Source organism: Cebus imitator, unplaced genomic scaffold, assembly GCF_001604975.1.
Source record: "Cebus imitator isolate Cc_AM_T3 unplaced genomic scaffold, Cebus_imitator-1.0 Scaffold121, whole genome shotgun sequence".
Classification (NCBI taxonomy): Eukaryota; Metazoa; Chordata; class Mammalia; order Primates; family Cebidae; genus Cebus; species Cebus imitator.
The window spans coordinates 5,412,725-5,425,976 of NW_016107436.1; the positions used below are offsets into that span (position 1 = coordinate 5,412,725).

At 42.0% G+C, this 13,252-nt stretch overlaps 1 protein-coding gene across 5 annotated transcripts in view; it reads right to left on the reverse strand.

Moving 5' to 3' along the window:
• Nucleotides 1-2,743: 2,743 nt before the first annotated feature.
• HEATR6 (HEAT repeat containing 6) overlaps nt 2,744-13,252 on the reverse strand; it is a 37,450-nt gene continuing 26,941 nt past the window's right edge. For 2 of the 5 annotated variants that reach the window (XM_017539897.2, XM_017539898.2), the window contains 6 exons: nt 11,631-11,765; nt 10,336-10,458; nt 9,139-9,263; nt 8,192-8,288; nt 6,699-6,903; nt 3,842-4,761 (listed from right to left, as the gene is read on the reverse strand). In XM_017539897.2, coding sequence (XP_017395386.1) covers nt 4,190-4,761; nt 6,699-6,903; nt 8,192-8,288; nt 9,139-9,263; nt 10,336-10,458; nt 11,631-11,765 — 1,257 coding nt within the window. In that variant the 3' untranslated portion in view covers nt 3,842-4,189. Of the gene's footprint in view, nt 6,010-6,698; nt 6,904-8,191; nt 8,289-9,138; nt 9,264-10,335; nt 10,459-11,630; nt 11,766-13,252 lie in introns of all 5 variants that reach the window. The other 3 variants (XM_017539896.2, XM_017539900.2, XM_017539899.2) reach the window with 3 other exon arrangements.

Genomic DNA, 13,252 nt, shown 5'->3' on the forward strand with positions numbered 1-13,252 from the left:
ACTCGGGAGGCTGAGGTGGGAAGATTCTTGAGCCCAGGAGTGTCTTCAGGAAATTGTGAGGTTCTCTGTTCTTTACAAGTCAAGTAATTATGCACAATATCCTGAACATTCAAATGCTATGTGATGAGAATCTGGGCCATGTTGGAAGCCTATGTTTTTGCTTTAGCAGGCAGTCGTCCTGGTTAGGTTCAAGTTCCTACCTGCCTCCTGCGGGCTGTGGTTCAGTGTCAGTTAAGCTTCAGATCCGTCCCGTGTGTGCGCCACCCAGTGGCAGTGGTTTGTCCCACGGTTCAGTTCTCAAAGCCTTTGGTCAGATCCACACAGGTAAAGCCTGGGTGTTAGCCCAGGAGTTTATATACAACTTTAGGGCATTGCCTTCTTACCTTCCCTCATTGCTGAAATCTCAACACTTTACAGTCTCAGGGGTGTCTCTTTCCATTCCTCTGGCGGGCAGATCGGTTTAAGTCAGGGTTTTAACTGTACTGCTCTGCTCTACAGTCTCTGTGACTGTGTCTGCCTCCACGGCCAAGCATGGAAGGATGTATGGAGAAGAAAAACGCCATGGGCATGCTTCCCTTGCTGCTGGGACCCTTCTTCCCCTGCCAGAGAGATGAGTTTCCTTCCCTTGAAGTTTTAGGCACCTGCCAGGCTGCCACTGTGCAGTGCAACTGCCTAGGGGCTGGTGTGGAGAAAAGCGACAGCAAACAGGACTTCCCTGCTTTCTCTGACATACAGGGGTGCTGCACTCTCTCCTAGGGTCAGGAACAGAGGCTCAGAGCTCTTTGTATCTGCAGCTAGGATGCAATTCCAGGTTTTGGCAAATCTTTGAGTCCAGGCCAGGGGATCCCAGAAGGGGAATAAAATGGCAGATTGCCCCTTTGGTGGTGTTTCAAGTTCTCTTTTGCTTCCTTGATCTTCCTGCTACTATTTTGTTTTCAAAGCTAACTGCTCCATGCCTGTGGTCCAGGATTCATAGTTGCATTCAGTGGGAACAAGATGCAGTATGACTGGAATGAGAGATGGATTTTTATTTAAAAAACAAAAGCATGGATTTTATGACCACTGGTAATTTTTTTTTCTCACAATCCTTGCATAAACTTGGTTAAATTTATTCTCAGGTATTTTATTATTAAACTTTTTATTAAAAATCAAATTGGTTATTGCTGATATATAGAACAGCCACTGATTTTGGCATATGTACTTTGCAGCCAGCTGCCTTACAGAACTTTTATTGGTTTCATTACTTTCTGAATTGATTTTCTTGGTTTTCTGCATGCAATAATTTGTGAATTCAATCACTCAGGCTCATTTTCTGCAAACAATGATAATTTTGAAGCTCTTTTTGAAAAAAAAAACTCTGAAAATTTTGATTTTGGTTTATTGAATCACATGGCCATTAATTCTTGTACAGTATTAGGTATATTGGTGATATCATTCTTGCCTGTCTTGGTTCTGAGTCTTTTAGGGAAGTCCCTGTTGAGATATATATTTTATTATGCTAATGAATTACCTTTTTGAACTTTTTCTGCCTACTGCTCTGAAAATTCAAGGAAATAAATACCTGACATTTACTGAGTGTCAGAAGCTGTTCCAAGAACTTTCTATGTATTAACTAATTCAATCATCATAACATCCTTATGAAGTAGGCACTTTTATCCCCATTTTACAGATGAATAAGGCATGGAGGAGTTAAGTAACTTTCACAGGTAGGAAGCTGCACAGCCAGGATTTAAACCCAAGCTCTTAACCACTGTACTATACCAATGAAGCAAAGGCTGAATGAGCCAGAGTATTTGATTTACTTAGCTCTTACGCTGGAAAGATGGTGAGGTTTTGCTCATGGCCTTTATTCATACACAAATGCCAAAATCAAGGACACCTTTGCATCAGTGCTCTACAGGAGGTTTCTTTTTTTTTTTCGTTCAGAGAGAGGGTCTTACTCTGTTGCCCTGGCTGGAGTGCAGTACTGCAATCACAGTTCACTGCAGCCTCAAAATCCACAGCTTAAGCACTCCTCCTGCCTCAGCCTCCTGAGTAGCTGGGACTATAGGTGTGCACCACCACACCCAGCTAATTTTTAATTTTTTTTTTTTGTAGAGACAAAGTCCCATTACATTGCCTAGGTTGGTCCAGCATTCCTAGGGCTCAAGTGATCCCCCGCCTTGGCCTATTGGGATTACAGATATGAGCCATGGCACCCAATCTCATAAGAGGCGCTTTTCTTGATTTCTGGAAGCAGGTAGGAATTAATGGTTTTATTTTTCACTGGTGACAAAAAAGGTTCAAAGAGCAAGATAAGCAATGTCTCATAATGCTGTAGTCTAATGGACAAAGGCCCTAGTCATCTGTGCTGAATGACTCTTCCTCCCAATTTTTAAGTAGTTAAAAACTAACTTAGAATTTGGCATTCTGCATTAGAATTATGAATCAGTGGGGTTATCTGCTGGTTTTCATCAGCATAAGTTGTTTTTATTATCTGTGGCTTCCTTTCCCCACAGCAGCTTTCCGGAGGCACCTGCGCAGGCATCTGAGAGGAGCTCTTGTCCTCTGGTGTCTGTATACCTGCGATGCTGCAGAGAAGAGAATCAGCATACTGCCTTGGTTCTTCTTCTGCACATGAACATTAACATCCACATCAGGATTTGGAAACCTTTACAGAGGCTAAGGTTTTAAAAAGAAAATGAATGGGATTTTATTCAAGATAAGCAAAAGATAACCGTGAATCATCAAATGAAACCATGAGGCCACTTCACAAATGTTTTATAAAAAACTCACCTGAGAAAACTCAAAGAATCATAGTAATAAGCTATATATGCCATATTTTTCCTTTTCTGAAAATGCCAAGAAGCTACTACTACGATGTATTCAAGAGAAGGAAGTTCCAAGACTCATCACAGGGTCAGGCGGGCTCAACTTAGTTTCCTGGGCCCTCTATAACACTTCATGTTCAGAGTTATCTCCAAAGAAGCAATTTAAAGGCATCCAATTTCAGTGTCTTTGCTGTGCTTACAGTCTTAATTCTGTGGAAACTGATATTCTATCAATGGAAAACTGAGCCTTTAGTGAACTTTAATACTCTGTTCCCCCATCACTGCCCAGAGAGCAGTTTCTGAGCCTCCAACAACATATCAGAGGCAGGAAAAGAGCAACTAAAAGGCAAAGGAGAAAAACGGAAGACACATGCCTTTAAGCATGTATTTTAAGCTAGATACGATGATTAAATATCACCAAAACCCATTTTTTGTATCTTCTTAATTGTCCCACATCAAAGTATGGAAAACTTTAATTTGTTCTTATATATCCCTACATTCCTAATTGAAATCAATTCCAATAAATTGTAGGTGTTCAATAGAGAAAAGTAAAATTTAAATATATGTATTCAGTAGAAATTACTTTCATAACTTTTGGGGGCATTATCAAAATATAATTTGAAACTCCTCTTTGTAACCAACTAAATTAACCAGATCATCTTTTCTTAAAGGCACAAATTAAGAGGTGGCGAAACAACCATAATTTAGTGTGTGGGCTCACAATCTCCAAAAGGGCATCAGGAAATTTAGGAAGTCGATGTTGTGGCCTAGGCTAAAGGGTCCTACTTTCTGGGAGTTAACTCTGGTTATTGGATTGTGGGAGGGGAAGTGTGGCAGAGAAGGCCATCAGCGGGAACACGGGCACTCCAGAAGCTCAGAGCAGAAGCTCCTTATCAACTGTGAGGAACTGTCAGTAACCTTGTATCCTGCACGGCTGCGCCAGTACAAACTGGCTGAACTGCAGCTCTGCTTGCAGCTTTCTAGAAATACAACTTGGTAACAACAGGAGATTGTGGTCACACTATTTCTCTTTAGTTTATTACACAATTACAGACATAATATACAATACTGTAATTCCTAAATCCTACCTTTTTTTTTTTTTTTTCTGAGACTAACTGCACTCAAAGCCCCCCTGTCTGCTTGGCCCATAATACAACCTGACTCCTGGGCTCCTGGATGCACAGGTCAAAGGTTCCAACAAGCCTGACCATGGCCAGTGCTGCGGAGCCACTCTGTGAAAATTTAAATCACTGCTAAGTCATTCTAAATAAACAGTGAATGGATTGTTTCTGCCCGTAAGATGAAATCCCACGTACCTTTTGCTCAAGCTCAGGTCTTCCTATTGCCACCTTCGACATCTATAAAGTATGGTGGGATCTTCACTGATTTGTTAACCCTGGGAGTGCCCCTTGTGATCCAGATGAGTCAAAACAAACAGCCAGGATCTCTTCTAAAAAGCCCATGATGGCCCCTCTGGCTGTGTCTCCAGTCGGTGCCTGGACATTGCCCATGTGCTTCAGGGCCATCCTGACCATTTGATCTCTTTCCTGTAGGCTGGGGGGTGCTCCGGTGCCCTCTCCCTCTGCTCCTGATTTTAAAAACTGTAGGATATAGGATTGGACCATATTCCCATTCAGTTCAAGGGTTTCTTTGATACAAGGCAGATCTGAGGAACTGGCCAAACTCAGGAGGTGAATCAGTGCCTGGCAGATTTGGGTCCGTAGGCTGGCACAGTACTTGAATTCCAAAAAGTCTGTGGTGTCTTCGCTCTTCTGTAAGGCAGTGACCAATGCATTCCAGATCCGAGCATACTGGTCAACAGACCCATACTGCTCTCTCTTGCCCGGGATGGAAAGGGCAGCAGCAGATCTGATGCGCACTTTGAAGTTCTTGCACGATGTCACGACCGATGTCAGGGCGTTGTAGGCCTGGGAGGTCCATGGGGCTGTTCCTAGAAAGAATCCAGTCATTAAAACATATGCAGGCTTAGAAATAGAAGGGCAGAAGGAAGCATAAACACTAGTGCTCAAGACAGTCATTTTATGTGTTCACTTCATTCTCACAATCATCCTGTAAGATCAGAGTGGTGACTGACTGTAGAATCCTAGGTAAGTGCCCAGGTGTCAATCTCCAAACCTCCCTTTTTCCCTGTTATCAGCCTGCCACATGCTTAGAGCCTCTGCTACCCAATATAGGGCCTTTGGTGATCCAGAAAAAGGCTTCTTCTCTGGGAGGATTCTGTCCCATGGGGTAAGGCTTCATGGCAGAGCATGGACTGAACTGCAACCCCATCTGTCTTCTCAGTTGGGCACTTCTGAGCAGTGTGCACATCACACACTGCATGTGGCGGCCCTGTTCATGCAGCAAAAAGAATTATTTCCTCACTCACAGCAGCATCCAGACACTGCTCTGGCCATAGCAAATCACACATTTTATTGCAAAGAAAAAAACTTACAATTTCAAGAAAAAGACGCCCAGATTTCTATCTTTTCTCCATTCTTGTAGGCCCTAGGAAACCAGACTACTTTCCTCCTTACCAGAGCTACTGCTACCCACTCCATTTTGGGGTGTCCTTACTCAAGACGGGTGACAGAGTAGAATGCAGCTTCTCTTAACTCTCCTAGCCCTTTCCTGCTTCTCTGTTGCCTCCGAAGACAAGCGAGCAGGCCCTTTCTATTTGGTAGATGTTGCTGCCATTGACAATGGGCCACTGCTAGAGCTATGAGACTCTCACACTCCAACCTGTCAGTCACAGTCCTTTGTCAGTTTCTGGCTCCCCTTTCTTATGTGTCTCCTAATAGCTCTGCTATGGATGCTTTCTAGCTCTCAAACTTCCTGCCTCTTTGGAGCTTCCCTTTCCTTCCAGGTCATGCAGTCCCTGTCAACTTCTCTCTCTCTAGTAGGCTGAGGGCAAGAGCCAGATAGGACGGCAGGTAGGAGCCAACCACCATTGAGGTGCCCTGGTTTCAAGGACCTCTTGGCTCTCCAGAAGGCAGACATTTACCTCAGTGAGCCCCAACCCCAAAGGTCACCCTTAGGTGACTTCCTAAGTAGAAGAAGCCAGGAGGCTACTTCTCCACATGCTCCCAGCTGATTGGCCTGCCTGGATGCTCTGGGCAATAACAGGGAGCAGAGCCAGACTCCCCTTGCTTGATGCATGCTCTCCTCTCCAGGAACACATCCTTAGGTTTCAGATCTTCTGAGAGAGAGAGAGAGAGAGAGAGAGAGAGAGAGATGCAATAAAGTGAATGCTGGCATTCAAAGTGAGCAAGATTTGGAGGCTCTGATCCATACAACTAAGCAGCTGCTGGTCCTGAACGACACCTCTAGGTGCACCGCACACCACTAATTAGAGACAGATGCCCTCCTTACATTTATTAATGGCATCCACTCTGTACACAGTTCATATGGGATTTCCAATTTATATCCCCTCTCATTCCAGTTTTTTCCTTTATTTTTTCTTGACTTTATTAAAACAATATATGCTATTGTAGACAATTAGGAAAATGAAAACAGAAAAAATTCTGCTCATCCAGAGGCAATCACTGTTAATAATTAGGACAATTTCCTTTCAGTCTTTTTTCTATCCATCTATTGAGATCATTCTGTAGAAATGACTTACTATCTATTTTCGTTTAACACCAGAAGTATTTTTCCAGATTATCAAATTCTTGTAAGTAATTTTAAATGGCAATAAACTATCCCATTATATATTACCCATAGGTAATGATGTATTTCAATGTTCCCCTAAACTTGTTTTCAGTATGTCTCCATTTTTTCCTAATACTATGACGTACAACATGTGACTAACGTCTTTAACAACAATGTAGATTGGTGTGTGCTGTCCCAAGAAGCTTTCCACCAGGGAGAAAAGGGAAACTTTCTTACCTAATGGAAGGGCAGGATTTTTAAAAACATTTCCCATTGCATAACAAGCATTCCATCGGACTTTCATGGCAGCTTCTGTTAGAACAGTGGAAATTAGGGCCTGGATAGACTCCTCAATGATTTCTGCAAATGTGGGTTTTTCTACATGAGAGCGTTGCAGAAAATGAAGCAAATTTCCAAGGGCCCGGACAGCATTGCTTTTTACCTAAAAAAAAAATGTAAAGGCTTTAGAAATCTGTTAAGCCAGAGAGATGTTTCCAAAAGACTAATTTCAGCTTTAAAAAAAACCCAGGAGGTCCTAGACTTCTTTTTTTTTTTTTTTTTTTTTTTAAAAAGACGGGGTTTCACCATATTGGTCAGGCTGGTCTTGAACTCCTGACCTCAGGTGATCTGCCCGCCTTGGCCTCCAAAGTGCTTGGATTATAGGCGTGAGGCACCACACCCAGTGCTTTTTTGTTTTTTTTTTTTTTTAAGGTCCTAGACTTCTTAAAGCAAGTCCTTGGAACTCTGCAAGGTCTTGTCTGGTTAACATTCTGAACCATCAGAAAGGTGAAGGTTCTACAAAACTCTTCTGATTATTTAATTATGTTATTTAGTGTTAGGACCTCAGAGAGGGCCATCTTCCTTGTTTTACTGAGATGGAGTATAAGGACCAGGGACAACAGGACAAGGTTGGTTTATAGCACGGCGAGGAGGAGAGGCTAGGTTCCATAATTCCAGTCCAATACTTTTCTACTGGACTAGCCCACCAGAATCATTTGGGGGAGGCTTTTCCTTTGGTTTTAAAACCAATTCACAGGCCCTAACCTCAGAACTTGTGAGTGAATTACTCTGGATAGGGCTTCCTGGGTGTTACCAGATTTTCAGAAGTAGTATTAAAGTGAGCACATAATATGGGTCAGGTACTGTGCTAGGTGCTTTAACATAAGGCATCTTTATATTCAGTGAGGTATATGCCACAACCTCCACGTTACAGGTGAAGAGCTGACCTTCAAAGAAGTTACATATAACATATCAAAGTCACCTAGTTACTAAAGGGCAAGCCAGGGATTGAATCCCTGTATGTCTGACCTAAAGGTCAGGCCTATGCTTTTTAAACTTATTAGTTTAACAGGTAATATTCAAAGCCAGGAGCTACTCATCTTTCTGAATTGCCAATTCTACTTAAAGATTTTTTTTTTGAATTAAAAAAAAAAAAAAAAACAAGAAACAACAACAACAAAAAACCAGTTAATTTTAAAAGGAACCTGAATATGTCATATAGTATGACGATGGGCACTGATACTTTTCAGGAGGCAGGAGGCAGGAGACAGTAAAGAAACTGTACATGTGTGGAGAGGGCCATTTATAGCACTGAGCACACCCTCAATTTGAACAGGGGTAACATTTGGTGGGAAAGTCTGAGGAACATCAAGCCACACTAAGCCACCACACTACAGCTACAATACATTAAGTATCTATTTGAGAGATACTGGGTTTTGTTGTGAGTTTACCTTGTCTTTATCCTTGGATGCTTCTATAGCTGATCGTAACATTTTCAAGAGCAGAAGACCAGAGAACTCTTCCTGGAAACTTGGGTCTGGTGTTTCCCTGTTCCACCCAAAGCAGGCAAACATGTTAAAAGGTAAATGTACTTAAATATATACATATAAAAATATATTCACTTAGTATAACCATACAAAATTTAGGAAAACAGTTTAACAAATCTGTTTAGATTATACCAAGAAACTTACAGTATGTATCTTTCAACCCGATAGTCCCACACCTAGGAATGTCTCCAAAAAAATCTCAAAATCCAGATATCATGCACAAAAATATTCACCGAATATAAAAGCCTACAAGCGTAAAGCCTAAAACAAACGTTCAGTAATAGAAAAATGATTAAATCATCATCACACAGTGATAGTTATGTAACCATACATAAGGATTTATAACAAGTCAATAATAAAAGAGAATGCTTACACATTTTACATGTCACTTACACAGTGAAATGACAAAAAGCAGGACACTTGCGCATGAATAAGAAGCTACCTCTGGGGAAGGGAACCAAGGTGTCAGGGTAGAAGAAACGTTTCACACTGAACACTGCTTTGTACCATTTGGATTTTTTTTTTTTAGTCTGTGAATATATTACTTTAAGAAATTTTTAAAAATGTATTTTAAAAGCACAGTATCCATTACTAAGGTTTTGCTTTTATGTTTTCTATAATGTGGACATATTACTTATATCGGCATACAATGTCTTAATGTATTCCTAATATATGTTAAGAACAGCTTATTAATTTTATTTTCTGAAGGAATATAAACTAAAACAAAGCAGGAAGAATGACTGCATAATATGGGGGAACTACTGCTGATTCTTTCATAGTAGCGATTGAGGACATTCTCTTGGGACCTTAGTCTCAGAAATCAGCTGGGGAAAGCAAGCTGAGCCACCTACATGTTGACAATCAGAGTGTCTGTCAGGTTGCCTAGGGACCAGGCTGCTTTGGCCCGAACATTCAGAGACTTGTCTTCAAGTGACATCAATATCGCGTTTGCTGTGTCTGCAACAAATATGACATCCTGTAAGACAAAACACAACACTGCTGTTACTTGAGGAGGTCATGCTGCTACCTTTGAAATTCTCAAACTTATTTTCAGATAAATCTATAAGCATTCACAGCAAATTTCTACTTGGAAATCAAAATTCATCTACTCAATCAATGTACTACTCTTATATTTTACACTTTGGACACTCAAAACAATCCCAGGAGAGGCTCCCATGATTTTGGTATGTGCCATGGACACCCGAGGAGTCTACGGATTTTGCTCTTATGAACGTGGAATATATAACCTGGCCTGGGGCAGTTATCCAGGCACTCTGTGCTTGGTTGATTATCATCTCAGGAAGTAATGTTCTGAGAAAGAAATGCATTTCCAAAACACATCCTATGTACTACACACCTCCCAGTGAGATAAATGTCACAAGTAAGAGAGAAAGAGGGTGTTATTTCCTTCTTAGTAAAAACTGTATCAGCTTTCTAAATGATGACTACCACCTGGTAAAGCCTCATTTCATTTTTATTAGATCATTCATTAATTTAAACATTTACTGGGCACCGAGGGTCCCAGGCAGTGTGCTAATTAAAAATGAATGAACTACAAGCATTACCATATATATGGTAATAAATATATATGGTATATATATATAGTAATGTCTAGAGTTGTTTATATATAAACAATATAAACACTTCTGGAGTGTAGTGGTGCAATCTCTGCTCACTGCAACCTTCACCTCCCAGGCTCAAGCAAGCCTCCCACCTCAGCCTCCCAAGTAGCTGGGACTACAGGTGCGCACCACCATGTCTGGCTAATTTTTTAATTTTTTGTAGAGATGGGGTTTCACCAAGTTGCCCAGACTGGTCTCAAAGTCCTGACCTCAAGTGATTCACCCACCTTGGCCTCCCAAAGTGCTGGGATTACAGGCATGAGCCACCATGCCTGGCCCATGACCATGTTTTAGTAGCAACAAGAAATCAGATTACAAAGCAATTTAGTTTCCTTTACCATCCAATACGGGAGCTCTATATTCACAAAATAGGGGTGCCATGGACTACAAAACGGGCACAGAACAACTAAATAGGCTCACTCTGACCTGTCTGAGACAGGGAAAAAGCACATAGACTCCCAGGGCCCGCGAGGTTGCAGCTTTCACTAAGCGATTCTTGCTGTCATTCAGTCCGAGCAGCACTGTGATGCACAGGATCTGCCTGTCATTCTGCAATGAGAGGGTTGACAAGGGAAAAATGAGAATGAAATCACTATAAGCCAAAGGCTTCCATGAAAGATGTGAAATATCTGTGTCTGAGACCATATTCAGGAGTTGAACACTACTGCGACCTTGAGGCTACCCTGGTAAACAGCAGGTTCAATTCAGATTCCATGACTACCTGAGCACCCACTTTGTGCAAGACACACACAGCATCTCATCATGTTTAACCTTTATAGCCATGTGAATTAGGTTATTTTTATTCCTCTACCTCATTAAAGTTGCCTTCTTTATAAAAGCTAATTTATGTAAATAAGAATAGACACAAATACCACTGAGGACTAAAGAAAAAAAGCAGTCTGAATTCTGCTATGATCTGAATGTTTATGTTCTCCCCAAATTCCTATGTTGAAATCTTCACTACCAAGGTGATGGTATCAGGAGGTGGGGCTTTTGGGAGGAGATTAGGTCATGGGAACAGAGCCCTCATGAAAGAGATAAGCACCTTTATGACTGAGGCCCCAGAGAGCTGCCTTGCCCCTTCTGCCACATGAGGACACAGCTCATATGGTGCCATCTGTGAGCCAGAGAGCGAGCCCTCCTGAGGCATGAAATCTGTGTCTGTCAGTGATTTGATCTTAATTTCAGCCTCCAGAACTATGAGAAATACATTTCTGTTGTTTAGAAGCTACCCAATTTACGGTATTTTGTTATAACAGCTCAAACAGACTAAGACAAATACTGTATGTGCTGGGCACAGATCTAAGTATTTTCACATACTTTGTTATTTTTCACATGACTGCCATCTTATTGATGGTAACACCAAGTTTTAGAGAGGTTAAGAGTCAAAGAGCTGGCAAGTCGAAGAGCTGGGATTTAACTCAAGGCCTTTTTAACTTTGGATATGAAATCTTCCTGAAGTCTATCTGCCTTCCAAACTTCTGCTACCCTTGCCTCTACCACCCACATTCCAATGTACAGGGGGAAACAGCTTTCCTGATATATTAAGGCTTCAAGTTTTCCTATTTGCTGTTCCCCAGTGCCCTCGTCCCCAACTCAGGTAGAACAAATACCTTTTCATCAGAGATAATGCTGAATACTGGTTCAAAATGCAAAACAATCAAATTCTAGCTCTGGTGCTCAAGCCATCATTTAAGGGTGAGAAAACACCCTCATGTTACCGGCAGATTGCTGAAGGCCTCTGGCAAGATGGAAGACAGGGCATCACAGGCGCTCGCCTGGAGAGTTGGGTGCTCCGAATTCTGCAGGGCTCTGGGTAAAGGACCATTCAGCATCATAGTCCAGAACATCACCACCTGGAATGGAGGCACAGGAAAAGCTGCAGCCCAAGACATAACAGGGGAACCAACTCGGAGCTAAGCAGAGCAGAAATGATGGCCTTAGTAGTGAAACACCTTTCCTTAAAGTAGCAGCTTTCTGTAAATGTTTTCATTGGTTCTTCTTCCACAGTGATGAAAAGAGCTTTAGAAAACAACTGCAGTGTGTAAGCCTTCCATTCAATACCTATTGATTAGGAGACTGCAGGCTGATAAAGTTAGGCAGCAACAGTGATAATAATCAAGAGGAGGCTGAAGATGGTGATGACAGTAACAGCAATAGCAGCCGCAGCTAATGCTCTTCAGAGCCCATCTCATGCCAGGCATTGTTCTAAGTATTTTATAGTTACCGACTCATTTCATTCCTTGGCACAAATAAATGGAGCCTGTATCATTATCCCTACTTTTTCACACAAGGAAACTGAGGCTCAAAGAGACAATACAACTTGCTAATCAGCAGCAGGGGTGAACTAGAATTCACATCAGTTGACACTCAGCTAGGGCCTTTTCAACTACTTTGCAGAGTCTGTGTGATAATAAAATGTAATACTCTGTGTAAGGTTTCTAGCACGGGGCCTGGTACACAGTGGACACTCTTAAACTGGGTAGTAGGTTCTGCTTTAAGCACTTTGAAGAACTACCTCATGTCATAGCCTCTAACACAGCCACGTAAACAGTTTCCTTTCCATGCTTCTTACGTATCCTGTGATTTCATGTTCATTTGCTAATCTCTGTGGTTTTCGTATGTTTTTCGTTTCTGTTCCATGGACCTAGTCCTGGGTTTTGCTGTATATTTCATGCACCAGTTCTATCTTTCTCCTACTTTAGCTCCTGAAAACCCAGTCTGGGCCCTCCCTGCCCTACTCCAGAAGAATGTGGACAGAAAGTGGTTGCCAGTCTCCAGGATGGCCCACAATTACACTCACCTACTAATATTTACACCCTTTTGTAGTCCCCTCCACGTTGAACAGGCTGACCTGGGTAACCAACAGGATGTTGTGGAAATGACAGCATGAAACTACTTCCAAAGCTAGGTCATAGAAAGCACCACAGCTCTGGCTTGCTTGCTTTCCCTTGGATCACCTGCTGTGAAGGAGCCTGGCTGCCAGGTCAAGGGGATGCTCAAGCAGCCCTCTGGAGACGCCCTCACAGGGAGGAAATGAATTGAGGCCTTCTGCCAACAGCCAACACTAATTTGCTAGGTCTACAGGTGAGCCACCCTGGAAGAAGATCCTCCAACTCCCTCAAGTCTTGCAGCCCGTCAGTTGACTGCAACCCTGGGGGCATCTTGTTCCCAACCTCATGCAAGAACTAAGCCAGAATCACTCAGCCAAGCCACTCTTAATTCCTGACCCACAGAAACTGTGAAAAAATAAACGTATACTGTTTTAAGCTGCTAAATGTTTAAAGTTAATTTATTACTCAGTAATAGACAAGCAATACAGAAAACTTTTTTTTTTTTTTTT